The sequence below is a fragment of the Rhinichthys klamathensis genome, unplaced genomic scaffold, assembly GCF_029890125.1.
Source record: "Rhinichthys klamathensis goyatoka isolate OS25496 unplaced genomic scaffold, OSU_Roscu_1.1 h1tg000281l_1, whole genome shotgun sequence".
In the NCBI taxonomy this organism is placed as follows: domain Eukaryota; kingdom Metazoa; phylum Chordata; class Actinopteri; order Cypriniformes; family Leuciscidae; genus Rhinichthys; species Rhinichthys klamathensis.
Genome location: NW_026606800.1, coordinates 5457238 through 5473877, shown reverse-complemented (window position 1 = coordinate 5473877; position 16640 = coordinate 5457238). Strand labels below are relative to the sequence as shown.

General features: G+C 36.4%; 2 protein-coding genes across 3 annotated transcripts in view; one reads left to right on the top strand and one right to left on the bottom strand.

Annotated features, from left to right (window-relative positions):
- The window catches only part of aig1 (androgen-induced 1 (H. sapiens)), a 135356-nt gene extending 132824 nt beyond the window's left edge, over positions 1–2532 (top strand). For both annotated transcript variants that reach the window (XM_056269288.1, XM_056269286.1), the window contains one exon: positions 2512–2532. The gene's annotated coding sequence lies outside the window, so the exon portion shown is untranslated. The remainder of the gene's footprint in view (positions 1–2511) is intronic.
- Positions 2533–5383: 2851 nt separating this feature from the next.
- Positions 5384–10869, bottom strand: angel2 (angel homolog 2 (Drosophila)). Its single transcript, XM_056269363.1, has 9 exons — positions 10761–10869; positions 9731–10215; positions 9411–9637; positions 8824–8893; positions 7925–8346; positions 7333–7441; positions 6423–6462; positions 6010–6176; positions 5384–5691 (listed from the first exon to the last, which is right to left on the bottom strand). Exons 1-9 carry the CDS (start codon positions 10808–10810, stop codon positions 5540–5542), a joined length of 1722 nt encoding a protein of 573 aa, XP_056125338.1. The 5' UTR covers positions 10811–10869; the 3' UTR covers positions 5384–5539.
- Positions 10870–16640: the final 5771 nt, after the last annotated feature.

Here is a 16640-nt window from a genome sequence, read left to right as displayed (position 1 = left end):
AGTCCCGCATTCTCAGACCCCTCGTTTTTCGAACACAGCGCCTCCTGCTGTTCGAAAGATCGTATAACACTCATTATAGTGTATAACTAATTGCGATGGAAGGGATACAATTACAGATTGAACTATCTTCTGAAAAATAGTATGTGATATTATATTGCTACAATGTTTTTTTTATTTTTTTTTATTCAAATTCCAATTTTTCTTTCAGTTCAACCTATAATGGTCTAATTAACATTACCATGCTAACATTACAAAATCTGTTTTTTTGATATTTTGAATGCGAAGCAAAACAAATCAGAATAGACAAAACACCAATAATAAACAATTCTGTACTTTATTTAATGATCACCTAAACATCATCTTGCTGTAAAGAAAAAAGGAAGAAAAAACTGTGTTCGTGACTTTACTTTTCGTCTTCAATTGCATTAAAAAACTAATTTATAAGTCGCTTTGCATAATCATAAAATGATATGTTGCTGGGTTCGGCAGGGGCGACTCCATCGATGTATGGTGTACCCTGGAATAGCCTACAACAGTATAGGCCCGATAGCACATGTCTTATGATGTTTCAAAAAGAAAGAAAGAAAAGAAAAAGAAAAAAGATGTTTGCAAATGTTACCTTCATGTTGCACTGCTCTGTTGAAGTGTCCCTTGAGATGTTTTTGAACTTTGGACAACTTTGTGGGTTTGAAATATATGGGGGCACAAAATGGGCAGTGAAAATCACTGCAGCATTTATGACATATCTACAAAAAGCCCAAGGTTATAGGCTAACGTTAGCTATCAAAATATTTTCGGGGGGAAGAGGGCGAAAAAACATACATTAACGGCTCAAATCTTGTTACAAACTATCTTTACAAATATTAAATGGACTATTCATATGTTGTATCGATGAGCTAAATTAGTTTTATTAAAAAATAAATCAAACGAGTAGGCTACTACGATTCGCTAAATAAAATTGAAGATAGCCTACTCACGTTTTGGCTTAAGTTCTTCACATGTTCTTCACATGTTTATCCGATACAATTTGATAGGAGGCGCTGTCTCGAAAAACGAGGGGTCTGAGAATGCGGGACTCTGGGTGCAGGGTAGTCTCGCGTAGCCAGACTTTTTTTTTTTTTTTTTTTTTTTTTTTTTTTTTTTTTTATTGAATATCAAGATTTACAAACAAACATGGCTGCATAACTTCCTTTTTTACAACATAGGATATAAGAAAAATATAGCCAGAGGGAGCAGCACTTAATACAACACGAATGTAATGTAGACAATTACAAAATAGGATATTGGTAAGGAAAATAAAACATTAAAAAAATAATAATAATAATAATAATAAAAAATAATAATAATAATAAATAAATAAATAATAAGTATGTAGATAAAACATCCATGACATAAGGGGTAAATTCAGACTTTTTCATCCATTTATCTCAGTTGGGAAGTGTTTTAGGGTATCATATATTTTTTGAGCTTTAGGACCTTTCAGAGTTTTTAAGGATTTTATATACAGTTTAAATTCATTTAAAAAAACAACAAATTTGGGAGATGATTTCACAATTCTACACTTGTGAATGAAGAATTTAGCTAGACATACAATTGTATTAATACACAACTCAACATCCTTGCTTTGCAGAATCAAACCAAATGTAATGTCGTCTCTGGATATAAAGGTTGGGAATGAAGATATCTGCTGCTTAATCCATTTATGTACATCACACCAAAATATCTGTATTACATTACATGAGAAAAACACATGGTCCGTAGTTTCAACACCCTTTTCACAGAATGTACAAGTGTTATCATCTATACCAAAGCGAAGTCTCAGTAATTCCTTGGAGGGATAAATGTTGTTCATTACTTTAAAGTGAGTTTCTTTCACTTTGGGGGGTATAGGGAGTGTTAGATACATTGTTCTTAGTTTAGTAATTGAATCTTTATCAAATTTTTGAATGATGTTATTTTTATTTTGCCTTTCAGGGTAAAGGTATTCAGTAAAACAATTTCTAATAAAGTGGTTAGTACATTTTTTATCTAGAATACAGATCCCTTGAATTGATAGTGAGGCCAATTGTGGTTGTATTGGATAATATGCCAAAGTGTTTCTTATTAGAAAGACAAATTGTTGGGGTAGCGCTCTGTGTAATTTAGTGAAGTCTGATTTTAAGGGTTGGAAATTATGTTTGATGCCAAATTGTTCATAATTTAAGAAATGACCATTGATATCCATTAAGTCAGCTATGGACCATATATTTCTCCCATACCAATCTTCAAAAAACAGAGATCTGTTGCGGTGCAGAACATATCTGTTGTTCCATAGTACAGACGTGTGGGGTGAGAAGTTGTGTACGTACAACATTTTCCAATACAAGAGTATTTGTCTGTGAAACTCTGATAAGGATATAGGTAATTTGTCAACATTAAAGTCCGCTCTAAGCAGAAAATCTAAACCTCCTATTTTCTTGAATAAAGTATTTGGAATACAATACCAAAAGGAGTTGCCGTGTTTGATCCAAGATTTTAACCAATTTATTTTTAAGGTTCCATTAAGGCAGTCAAAATCAATAACTTTTAGTCCTCCATCCTTTGTGTCTTTAACCATATTGCTTTTTTTCATATAATGTGGTCTGTTTCTCCAAACGAAGTTTAGGTTGATTTGGTTGATAGATTTAATTAATTTGTTTGGAATGGCACTGGAATAGGCTGGGTAAATACATCTCGATAAACATTCCATCTTAGTTAGGTAAATTCGTCCTAGAATTGATAGGTCCCTCTGTAGCCATATATTTAGTCGTGACTTACATTCTTTAATTTTACTTTCTACATTCAGAAGTTGGCTTTGTTTTTGGTCCTTGGTTAGATAAATCCCCAGGTATTTAATTTCGGATTTAATAGGAATATTACAGATGTCTTTCAGTAAAGTGTCATGTATTGCCATCAATTCACACTTTTTTAAATTTAAAGTTAGGCCTGAGGCTTTGGAAAATTTTTCAATTTTGGCAATAGTTGTTGAGATTTGGTATCTATCTTTTAAGAATATTGTTGTGTCGTCTGCTAGTTGGCTGATTATTATGTCTGTGCCAAGTACATTAAGTTTTTTAATATCATGACAGTTTTTAATATAAATTGCTAGCATTTCTGTGGCTAAAATAAATAGGTATGGTGAGATGGGGCATCCTTGAGGAATACCCACATTAATCTTGAAGCTTGGGGTGGTACCACTAGGTAATAGGACACAGCTATTAATATCTCTATATAATCCACCAACCAACTCTCTGAATTTGACTCCAAATCCAAAGTGTTCTAGTACCGAAAGAATAAATGGGTGCTCCACAGAGTCAAATGCTTTATAGAAGTCTAGAAAGAGAAGGAAACCATCATCCTCTATTTGGCTTCTATACTCAATTATGTCCATTACCAGTCTTATATTGTTATGGATTGACCTCCCTTTTAAGAACCCTGACTGTGTGTCTGCAATAAGGTTTGATATTCCTGTTCGAAGACGATAAGTGAAGATGTAAGTTAGGAGTTTGTAATCTGAATTTCTAAGTGTAATGGGTCTTCTGTTATCTATAATTCTGGGATCTTTCCCAGGTTTTGGAATTGAGATGATAACACCATGTCTCATTGTTGGTGGAAGCACGCATGTTTCAAAAATTTCAGTAAAGACTTGTAGCAGCATGTCTCTTAAATCTACATAAAAATGTCTGTAAAAGTCACCTGTGATACCATCAGAACCGGGAGCTTTGTTAAGAGAGAGCCGACCAATTACTGCATCCAGTTCCGTAATTGTTATTTGGTTATCGCATGTTTGTTTGAAGCTATCCTCTACTATGGGAATATGTTGTGCTATTTCCTGAAAAAAGTTTTTACAGTCCACATTAGAAAATTTAGAGCTGTAAAGCTGGCTATAAAAATTCCAGATTTCTGAAGAGATCAATTTTTCATCTGTGACTTCATTATCATCAACTATCAAGGATCTGATGCAATTTTTCCCCTGTCTTCTTTTTTCCAGACCACAGAAATATGCTGAATTTTTTTCTCCCTCCTCAATCCACTTAGCCCTTGATCTAATGAAGGCTCCTAGGGCCTTACGACTGTAAATTTCATCCAATTTAGGTTGGAGATTTAATATCTTCTGTCTATCGTCATCCGTTTGGTTTGGCCTATTGCAATAAAAATTTAACTGATTAATAATGTCTACTTCTTGTTTTTCATTATCTTTTTTAATTATTATACTGAATGAGATAGTAAATTGGCGTATTTTATATTTTAGGAATTCCCACTTTTTGGTAGCAGTTGTTAGCTCCTCAGAATTGGCAATTTCTTTAATTAACAGTTTGATTTTCTGGCAGTAGTCATTATTTTTGAGCAGGCTAGAATTGAACTTCCAATATGTGTGTGAGTAAACATTGTTATCATTGGGTTTGATCTGTAGTAAAATAACACAATGATCCGTTAGTGGTGCAGCAGAAATATTAGAGCTAATATTATAAAGCAGTAAATTATTCGTAATTAACCAGTGGTCAATTCTGGATTTAAAATTGTGACTTGAGCTAAACCAGGAGTATTGAGAAATTTCTGGGTTAAAGTGTCTCCAAGTATCAACCAAATTATGTTTATCGCAAAAGTTTGTAAATATGGTGTTTGGGTGACTAGCAGAGTGTCTGCGAGGATATTTATCAAAAAATTCATCATGAACTAGGTTCAGATCACCTCCAATTATGATGTTATCAGTTGAGTGAGTTAATTTAAGATTATCTAAATGTAAGCCAATTTGTTCCAGTAGGTTTCGGTTTTCTCTTCTAATGTTATAACCATAAAGGTTGACTAAGATGCAATTCAGACCATCAACGTTTATAATAAGAATGAGCCAGTGACCAAACTCATCTGCCTTATGGGACACAATATGACCTTTGAAATTATTTAGGAGGATGGCGACACCTGCTGACCGTGAAGAACCGTGGCTAAAGTAAGCTTCATCTCCCCATTGTTTACTCCAGAAACTAATATCATCGACATTAGAATGCGTTTCTTGCAAAAAAATTATATTAGACTTCTTTCCCTTGCAAAATAAAAAAATACTTTTCCTCTTTGTCATGTCTCTTAAACCCCTTGCATTAACAGACATTAAAGAAATGGTACTCTTTAACTGGAAAAATCAGGTATCGGGTATGAAAATTTTGTCATCATTTACTCTCACTCAAATTGTTCCAAACCTGTATGAATTTCTTTCTTCTGCTTAACACAAAGGAAGATTTTTTTTTTTTTAAATTCGGTAACCAGACAGTTGATGGACCCCATTGACTTCCATACTATGAGTATGTTCAACAAAAGACAGACATTCATACAGGTTTGAAACAACTTGAGGGTGAGTAAATGATGAACTATTCCTTTAAGAGAATCTGTGAATCATTTCTTTGCTGGTGTGAAAAAACGATTTACATTGTACTGTGAGTTTGTTAAACAATTTATCTTCTGGCCACAAAAGGATTTAAAGGCTGTAGGATCATCGCAAACACTTTTTGTTCTGTCAGCCATCAGCTCAAGGGTTTAGACGGAAGCGTGTCAAAAGCGGCAGGTGGTCAGAGGAGTTATGCTGGTTGGGAAGGCCATTAACCTCATGGAGTTCATCTTTCCCGACCAGGGCTAACCTGCCCAGCAGCTGCAGACCCTTCTCTGGTGGCACACTGCATTCTGGGTAAGTGAGGGGGGGAAAAAACACTATGTTTGTAAGTTGGTAACCAGCAGCAGCAGCAGAAATTTTGCTGTTGAATGTACTGTACTGCACTGCAGCAAACTGCAGCATCACAGGTCACATGACTACAGGAGTGGTGATGTAACATTTACATTGATAGTCTAGTGGCATCAGCTTCTACTTTGAGGATATACATATTCATGTGGCGACAGCAAACGCAATAGGGGTAGTAATAAATCATCTGAATGAAATGTTACATTAAACAACAACTATTGAGTATTTTCCTAGGAAAGAGAATAGTAATGTAATGGTCAAACCTGCTTGAGCCATCACATCCCCCAGAGCTGCGGAGTAGAAGATGTAATCGACAGTGATGGCTGTACGTGAGTGACATGTGGTGATCTCAGATTGACCGCTCTCTTTAAGATAGTGGGAGTACGCAGAGGTCAGGTTTAAACCGTGCTCTATGCTGGGCTCGGTGAAACTACTAAACAGATCACATGAGAGAAGAACGATTACTGTTAAAAACATTTAGGTTCGACACACTGAGAAAAGACATCACAGGAGCTGTCAAATTTCTTCACCTTAAATTTGCTGAACAGCACTGACTGTCAGATTTTAAAACGTCAACAGCTAAGGAACACAAAAGGAGCTACAGAAACTAGGGGCAAGGGTTTATATGAGTAAATCAAGCAAGGCACTGTAGAGATATATTGGGATTTATATTTACCCATCCAGTTCTGTTTGCTCCAAATCCTTCAAATCAGAATCTGTGAAAATAATTCAATCTAAATGTTAGCAGCTGCATATTTAAAGCTATTCCAGAATGCCAATATCAATATTACACTATACTACACTGTAATGTATAGTAACACTAAGTGTCAAAGTTGCTTTCAAAGTGCATACAGTGGCCCCAAAAAGTATTTGGACACTTAAGCCAATGTATGTATTTGCATCTCAAAGTAAGTGGCATGGCATTTGCCTAAAGTTTAAATGATAAAACAATAGATATATTGGATACATATTTGGATGTATTTGGACACTAGAATAAACCAGATGAAGTAACATACTTTGCCCTAAATTACAGAATACATGCATTATAAATCCTTTTTCAATGTCACCAACTAGTTAAAATTCACTTCAAAAATGACTAAAATGTTTGTCTTTTAAGAAAAGGTCTGGCATCATTTATTTTCACATGCCACTTTGTTTGATATTTTGAATCTAATCTGATAACAATCATACATTTGTATTTATGACATAACTATATTTGGGGGTTACTGTATTTGCTGTAACTGTTAATAACAGAGCAGAAAAAAAAAAAAAAAATCCCCATAATGGTATCCCCATAAAAATACTCTTATCCAGCAAGGATGCATTAAATTGATCAAAAGTCACACTTAAGCCATTTACATTGTTATAAAATATTTATATTCCAAATAAATGCTGTTTTAATAGAAAACAGCTTTTTAAAATAGTAATAATATTTCAAAATATTACTGTTTTTACAGTGGTTATTAGAAATAACACTTAAAATACACTGTGGAACATAATGTTTGTTGTTACAGTTTTCAAATGTTCTTAGAAATGATTATTATCTGTTTACATTATATGATATGTAATAAGGGCTGAAAGGTGACCTGTTGTTTGGCTTTCGTACTGGCACTGCTGAGAGATGCCCAGACATTTGGGCCAAATTGGCACAGTTAGAATACGCTGCCCTCTTGGGTTCTCCTCCTGTCCTGACACCTGCAAAATCAAGTCAGGAAATTTAAGAGATGCCAAAACTGTGGCTGCATCCGAAATCGCATACTTCCCTACTATATAGTAGGCAAAAAACAGTATTTGACTAAAGAAATATGTCCAAATTCACAGTACTCATAAAAGAGTAGACAAAAAGTACCCGGATGACCTACTTCTTCTGGCGAGATTCTGAAGTGCGCATACGATGGACACTTTACTATCCCATGATGCCATGGGAGGGGAATTATGAATGGAGGTGAAGCGACGTAACTGACGCTGGTGGGTCACATGATAATGACATCATGGCGAATGTAGTACGTCCAGATAACATTCATACTACACACACTCATACTATATGGAACATACTTTTTAGCGGTTGTGAAGTAATTACTTATTCAAATTAAGTACCTACTCAAGAGAGTATGCGATTTCGGACGCAGGCATAATCTGAAAAGTTAAAAAGCAAGGAAATGCCCCAAGATTCTCTACCTTCCCAATAGTTATGCCATCATAGTCCAGTCTGCTGTCCTTAATAAAGCGATACAGGGGAGACCAGGGAATGGAGTTAAAATCCCCACAGAGCAGCACAGGACAAACGCTGCTGTCAGGTAACTGGGCCACCCGGGTTATCTCTGCCAGCAGCATAGCCAGCTGGGCCAGTTTAATGTCACCGCGCCTAGGGTTGTACAGTAAATGTGTGTTGGCCACACAGACGTTGGTGAGAGAGCTATGAGGGTCAACGGGCCGCAGCAGAACAATCAGGCCCACGTTATCACGGTCCAGGAGAGGGATGCCACGCCGGAAATACTCCACAGGATGACAGGAGACCAAAGAGAAGCGCTCACGTTTGAAGACCACAGCACATCCGTCAGGCTTAAGTCCCGTTCTCCGTTTGTATTCACAATGGTAGCCTGTTTTAAGGGCAGATAATTGCTGCGTTAAAAGTCCTATTCCTCACTATTGATTTGATACAGTATGATTAAAAAGAGTCCACTTGTGAAAATGTTATTTTGCAATCTAGTTCTAATTTTTTTTTCATTATTTACAATATCATCATAATGTTTCTTTGTTTTAATATTTGAAAATCCCTAAAACTTGCCAGGTTTACACACGATTTGGAATCCCAAAAACTTTTTCAAATAAATGCTGTTCTTTTTAATCATCTATTCATCAAAGAATCCTGAAATATATATATATATATAAGCATCACTACCATTTTGTTAATAATGAGAAATGTTTCTTGAGCACCAAATCAGCATAGTAGCCGATGTTAATAATCAGCTTTGCCATCACAAAAAAAATTACATTTAAAAAAATATTAAAATAGACAAAATAAACAAACAAAACTAAAGAGAAATAAAGAGTCATCAAGGAAGTAAAGCAAGTACCTAAAGATTCTAGCGAGGGTTTGATTTGTTGTTTATAGTGGTCCTCTTGCACCTCCTGCAGGCACATTATCTATAGGAAAAGAAGTGATTGCAGATATTTTAAGAAAATCATCCATTCTTGTCCACTGAATATAACAACAAAGCATCGTTAGGCATTTAAGACTCACTTAAAGTTAGTCTTTTTAACTCTGCTAAATGTAATCTTTAGCAAATCAATGTATCCAACCTGACATTTACCGTTATCAGTCATAACATGAACGGCTTATTTATATTATATAAATAAGCCGTAATTTTAATATCTGTGTATCCCTACCATTACATAACAATAATATGAAAGGCTCTAGTCTAGAATGTATAATGTTTGTACACTCTGAAGTAAGAAATTTGCTGGCAAAGAGTTCAAGCCAGTCAGACAGTTCTGAATGGAATTTTAGCAGTGATGTGTGACTGGTAACAATGTAAGGTATTAAACTCAAAAGGCCAGAAAATTTAATCCAGCAATTTTACCTAAATAAGTTTTACGTGGAAATGAGAAATAATGACAATATTCGACAAATGATTATTTCAAGAAAAGCCCATTCACTCACATCAGCACTGTGTTGTTCCAGCTCTTTGATGATGTTGGAAAACCTATGACGCCAGTCCAGAACGGGAGGATCACAGTGTCTGTAAAGGTACGTGTTATCACAGAGCAGGTCTTGCGAGAGGATATTGTAGGACATCACAGAAAAATCAAATGGCCCTTTTTGTTTCCCTCCTTTCGCAGATGCAGCATTACAAAGTTGAGAAAGATCCTCCCATTGTCTCTTCAACTCTGTGAAGTGAAAAGATTGTGGATTTGGCTTTTTATGCACAACTACATACCAATACATCAATATGAATTAAAAGGAACATCCAAATTATTCACCTGGTGTGGCTGCAATCCTCTCTGGGCTCGAAGGAAATTTCCCAGGAGGCACTGTAATACCGGTTACACTTCGTAGCCATTCAGGACTTCCCTTTGGACTCCTGCTGCCATTTGGAGGTATACATTCGGGTGAGCGTTGAGATCTTTCCACTGCCGGCCTCCCATCCGCGCTCTTCCTCCTCTTTGGAGGTGGCTCCCGATCAGAGCGGTCCATCAGAAATGCAGAAAGGTGAAGGCCTCGTCTGGGTTGAGTGTGTGGCAATATTTCAGATCGCCTCCAGGAACTCCAGTTGTACGGATCCGGAGGTCTCGGGGGCCTGTTGGAGAGGTGTCTGACAGTGCTGAAGGAGGAAGAGGGATGCTGCCGGTGAGGTGGTTGAGTCCACCATAAATAACTAGGCTGATACCAGTGTCTCCAGTGGTTGTAAACGGTCTGAGCTGGTGGAAAGCTCACTGTGCTCAGGTAACGGCCAAACATGGGATGACTGCAAGAGGAAAGAAAACCTCATTCATTATACCACAGAGCAAACTTTTAGAAATATTTACCATGGTTTTACTATGAAACAATTACACTAACTTTGCCTGAAATATTGTAGAATCATTATAAATAAGAATTTTTATTAAGATTTTTTTTTACTATAGCAATTATGGTTTGTATTGTAAATGTGTTTATGCTACATTTTTTTTCTAATATCATAGTTAGAAATTAAGCATGGAACTCAAGAGTCACTCATGCTTTTACCCGTGGTTACAATAGTTATATAAAAAAATCCACAGTTAAACTGCAATTGCAATCAATAAATGAGCACAATGAACTACATGTACAAATTAATTAAAAATGACCTAATTTTCGACATGATATACATTTCAATGTATTTATTTATTTAAACATTCCATGATATATTTAATAATTTCATTATTTAGTCTGTTAAAACCCTGAAAATGTTCAAATAGATAATAATAGTATCATGCCGTTTTGTTTTGATAGTCATCGGCATAGTCAAAACTCATAATCCATATATGAACTTACTCTGGAGATATGCCTGGTCTGACATAATTAGAATTAGTGTGTAGAGGCATGTAACGTCCTCTTATCGTAAAACGACTCTTTTTAGCAACATCTGAGCTGAGTGAAACCCAAAAACATGCTAACACAACAAACACACACAGAGACTGTGTCGATCATGGCGTTTGAATATGACGTCACCAGCCATGTCCGAATCTCGTGAATGAATCATTCTTTTGAGTCGGATCTTTTCTATGAATTACTGTCAGCCGAGAACCAGAACCGACGATTGAATAGTGCACCGATGATTTGAGTGATGGCGCGAAAAGTAAGTAACTAAATCAGTTTGTAGAGCCATCAGGATATTATATAGAAATAATAATAGTGGTGCTATTATATTCACCAATATTCATTTTGTCACATGGAGTTAGACATGCTTATTCTTGCTTGCCTCTCAATTTTTAGCTCTGCATATTTCTATAGGTTAGTAACGTTAGTTACAATTGACAAACTATCATTCGCCAGCTGGGCTGGCTGATGATGACACAACTTACATTCTTAGGAATTACAATTAATAAAGACCAACAAACAAGATGTAGGCTAGCTAAACTAAATATCGACCCTAAAAATGAAAACCCAAAGGAAACTCAATTCTTAGCTCAGCTGAGAGACTTGTCGATATAAGACGAAGAATTTTACTCTCTAAAGCTGAAAGATTGTCGAGACTTGCATGAAGATCTCTCCTTGGAAGTTGATAAAGGAACATTAAAAAAAGCTTGAAAGCATGTTAAATAATTTTGTTTGGAAAAATAAAAGAATTGTATTATTACTTTAGGCCTATTAGAAAAACAGTAGCCTACTAATTTTATTTTACTACCTTAAACAACACTTTAAAATTAATTGACTTAAAATTTCCTTAATAATCCCTCTTCACTTTGGAATTATCCCTAATTATATTTTCTCTAAAGTTGGTGGCCTGGATGTTACAAAGATCCATATCAAACTTTTTTAAATTTCCATTAGCAGATGCTTTTGGCCTGGTCCCTAATACACAAACACAACTTTCCCCCACACATATATTAATTATGGAACTAAGGATATTCTCTACAAGAATAAATCACTTTTCTTTGACAGCTGGTTCAAAAAACTTCTTTTAGTTTTTAACTCGCATGATTTTATAACTATTCAGATTTTTTTTAAAGAAATATAAAATTCCTATAACTGCTAATGAATATGCCATTGTTTCCAATGCCATTCCCTATGGAGTGTCTTACTCTTGCAAGGGACATTTCCATGGCCATGTAGGCCTACTTACCCTTTGAACCTAACTGACACAATATATGCTTTTCTGTAGAGTGACAAAAGAATAATTATAAAATAAGAGCTCTCTTCCAGAGAGATAATAACAATTCCTTGTGTAATACCATATTTGAATAATATTGTAGAGAATTTTTGGAGAAAGTATGGTCTTTGCCTCATTATCAATAAAGTAAAAGAAATAACATTTTAATTAATTCACAAATGTTAGCCGACCAAAGCCTTTCTTAGGAAATATGAGTCGGACATTGAAGTTAATTGCTGCTTTTGTCACTCTTCTGAGGAAGATGATAATCCACTTGTTTTGGCAATGCACTCACACACAGAGAGAAATGTTGGTCAGATTTGTTAATGTTTATACAATCTTATTTTGTAAGTGACTTTTCATTCTGTTTTAAAGAGGTTTTCTTTGTATTGTTTGACTACTCAAAAAAGAGAATATAGGGAAATATTAGGCTACATAATTAATTTGTTTCCTACTAGCCATACATAAACAACAATTGACTGGCTCTAAACCAATTTTTTCTCTATTCAAAGATGATCTAGACAAGTAGGCCTATATGGAAACTATCCAAAGCTCTGCAAATCCCAAAGCAGTGAACAATATATTCATCCTTTTTTCCTCTTAATGTGTAAATGTAGCTATTACATTACATTACCCAGGCAACACATCTGTATGTGTATCTTTTTGTCTTCTTTGTTTTGTTGTTTGCATGTTTATCTGTATTGCCTTAATGCTTTGATGTTTTGGACTTGTTAACAAACAAAAAAAACTGATCGAAAGAATCGATTCGCGGAAAGGATTCAGACTCGAACTAGTCATGACGGAAAGCATTATGTGACAAAATACTAGAACGGTCGGTCCTCCACAAGCAAATTTGTTAGTTACAGTAACGTTAACGTTAAATGTAGACATCTGATTGTTTTTGAGCATACTTATGATAACCCTGGGCTTGGAACTGCCGCTATATAAAGGCTTGATCGTTAGAATAGGCCTATTCATTAAGATTTGCGTCGCATATATAAGTAAACGTCCACTGTGGCAGTTGAAATAGCGTTTCACTTACCGGTGCATTTTACAGATAAAACTATGCAGCAGTGTCGATAAACACACCGCGGAACTCTCGATCCATCCAGATATTAAATGATTGTTGTCGGTGACCCAGTGGAATGCTCAGCTTGTCGTCTCTTGTCTCCCTGTCTGTCTTCTCTGACCGTATGGTTTCGTGCTGTTGTTACAAAACATTTGTGCGAAGCTTTTCAGATGCAAATGCAATGGACCAGTCACATCTCGAACGTTTGGCCTTTTCTAAATATTTATTTATTTATGCTAGAAATTTGCGACTCATATGTTAAATTATAATATATAGGCCTATGTTATATCCTATCAAGACAAAATATTTGTAGACTACCTATTATTAGGGGGTACAAAAGAATAAATCTGGGTTCAATAGGTTTATGTATTGTGTGAACAAATGTTGTAACCACTAGACGTCACTCTTGTATTGTAGATCACGGGTCAAACTCCATTAGCTCTACTAAAAAAACAAATTGCCTTTTCAGAATTGAAATTGTTAACTTTGGTCATTCTTAAGCCAGGGTAAACAGAATCCTCGGTTATCATGTTTGATATGTCACACTGTTCGTACATTTGCTTTCAGGTAAACCCTGGGATTATTAGCCAAAGACACGCATCCTGTTTAATAACTTAATTATTAATGTGTAAATGTTGCCATGTAGATCTGCTCTAGTGTAAGTTTCCTGAAACATACAGCACAAATAATAGTATATATTTATTACTCCCAATATAAATTAAAGTCGTCATGAAATCAAAATTTGTGGAATATTGAAGTATTTATTATAAATGATTTATCCGTGCACATCTTTTTTTTTTATATAAATGAATGTGCCCTCGTAATCTTTCATCAAAACCTGCTACTCGATTGAGATCATAGCAACTATCCAACAATCCAATAAGTTATCGATAGACAAAAGTCCACGCCCCCTGACTGTCATGATTCTGCCCTCTTGCCCTTGATTTTTCCTAGTCGTGAGGCAGGATCATGACAGAATCATGTTTTGTGTGCAAGCGCATGGCTGTTCGGCCATGTGCTTGTGTTGTATTGTTACGTGACCCCGCCCCCTTGTTATCCTCGTCTCGTCATTATTGTCTAGTCAGTTTCACCTGTCCTCGTCATTAGTGTTCCCTATTTGATCCCCTTGTGTTTGCTGTCCTGTGCCGGTTCATTGTTTCTCATAGTGTGATTTCTACCCGTGTTAAACTTACCTGTGAGTACCTTGTGAGAGTTTTGTCTGGAGAATTACTTATCCTGTTTCTGTAGTTAGTTTATGGTCTAGTTTTTCAGTCCTAGTCTAGTCTTATTTCTTTTGCTGTTCATGTTTTGCCCCCTCGTGGGTTTTGTTTTCTCTGTTTTCTGTCTATAATAAACTTTGTGTCACTGCATCCTGTCTGTGCCTGGGTTCACCTTCCACCGTCATAACACTGACATTTTTCAAGAGGGAAATAGTCTGTAAGAAGAAACTGTTCCTGTGTCTAGATGTTCTAGTGCCTCTGAGGCGCCGTCCGGATGGCATCAAGGTTGTGGCCGGGGTGAGTGGACTGCCCTTTACCTGCCCCTTTCCTCACTCTGGAAGAGTACAGGTCCTGGAGGCTGGGAAGGGGGGCACCAATAATCCTCTCCTCACTCCGGACAGTCCGTTGTCTCCTGATGTCTGATTTGGTGCTTGAACCAAACCAGACAGCTATGAACATAGGACAGACTCTGATGGCTGAGTAGAACTGTATCAGCAGCTTCTGTGGCAGGTTGAACTTCCTCAGCTGGCGAAGGAAGTACAACTGGCCTGGGCCTGGGCCTTTTTCATTATGGAGTCCCACTATGACTGTCCCACTTCAGTGAGATGGTGGTGCCCAGAAACCTGAATGACCACTGCTTCCACAGTGCTGTTCATGATGGTGAGTGGGGGAGTGCTGGGGTGTTTCTCTTCCTCCTAAAGTCCACTATCATCTCCACTGTTTTGTGTGTTGAGCTCCAGGTTGTTATTATGACTGCCCCAGACAGCCAGTTATTCGACCTCTTATCTGTATGCAGACTCGTCACCCTCCTGGATGAGGCAGATGACTGAAAACAGAGCTGAACACAAATATTAATCAAACTTGTTTACCTACAGATTAACTTGTGTTCCATATTTACAAAATTTGCAGGTTAATGTGAGCATCAGAATTTTCCAAAAACAATGCAGTCACGGTCCCACAAATCCAGACCTTTTTGTTACCTTTAATAAGGCTGTTGATCAACACTCTCCAGCCATCTGCCTGGCAGCATGACCTTACCCACCGACACAGTCCATTAGCTCATATTGCTCTGTGCATTTGCTGCATAAATACCAGTTTTATGAGAACATTTCTTTAAAATCATTATTTGGAGAGGCTGTCAAACCGACAAGTAAATAAACAAATAAGTACACCGAAATGTCTTCATTTACTAAATATAAATTGGTTGGGTGGTAGGTGTAATTTGGCGTAAAAAAACCGTGTTGATCAGGTTGACACAGCAAGGGACGTTAGAAGAGGAGGTGTTGTGCTGTAATTGGAGGTAATACTGCGGGAGAAAGACTATAATTAGGAGACTGCAACATTTTGTTAAAATGAGCTGATTTTTTTTGTTTTTTTCTTATTGCGATGTCTCCGAAAGGATTCATTATTTGTAGTTCTGCTTTAAAATTTCTTTGCAAACCCCTCCAATTATTATTCTCATGCAAAAACATAGGGATGAAAAATGAACAGCTTCTTTTATAACACTTGTCAGCCTCAGCAGTTTTGAGGTTCACCTTGGTCCTTTTGACCACACATACATCAAATATTAACATCTGCAGATAACCGTGAGGCAGAAGGCTCAAGAAGTGTCACGGTAAATGGGTCAAAGTAGACGGAAATCTTGCATAAATTTAGTCTGATGTGTGAAATGCATTTTCAAGTCTTTCCTTCCCCAAGGACAGTATGAGGAAAAGGTCACTGAGAAATGAGACACTATGAAAAGCAATGATTCTCAATAAAGATATGCTCTTTTAGAGCACCAAGAGTGCACTGTAAAACTGTATAGGATGCCACAGCAATGAAACATTCAATATTTTAAAAACTCAAACTAGTCGGCTAATTTTTCCACCAATAAACGCATCAAGACATATTATGATTAACACAGCTACTGTATTTAATAGTGATTACTCATCATTCTCCTCTTCAATGTTCAGTGCTCTCATTACAGTTATGATGAAATTAATTTCAGTCTGTCATGTGTGTAACGTAACAGAACACCGTTTGAACCTGCCTTTCTGTCGTTGTGTGGTTTTGAAGGCCTGGAGGTTTATTACGATTTAGTCTTTACGCGAAACATCAGGTGGCAGGCGTAGATGCAGATTATAGTTTAGCGAGCAAAGGCCATTGCCATCTCACTCTTTAATAGGATCAAGCTAGAGTGTAAAATGTGACTTGAATTAAAGTATAATTACCTTACAGCAAAGACAAGCCACCAGCGGCTAAGATGTATTGATTTAATAGTAATCGAGTGT

Excerpts from the sequence above, each read along its gene's own strand:
- angel2 (XM_056269363.1), bottom strand. The coding sequence starts at position 10,810 with ATGCCTCTACACACTAATTCTAATTATGTCAGACCAGGCATATCTCCA. Across the intron at positions 10,216-10,760 it reads AGACCAGGCATATCTCCAGA|TCATCCCATGTTTGGCCGTT; the intron begins GTAAGTTCATAT and ends TTCCTCTTGCAG. Across the intron at positions 8,894-9,410 it reads TGGAACAACACAGTGCTGAT|ATAATGTGCCTGCAGGAGGT; the intron begins GTGAGTGAATGG and ends CTTTTCCTATAG.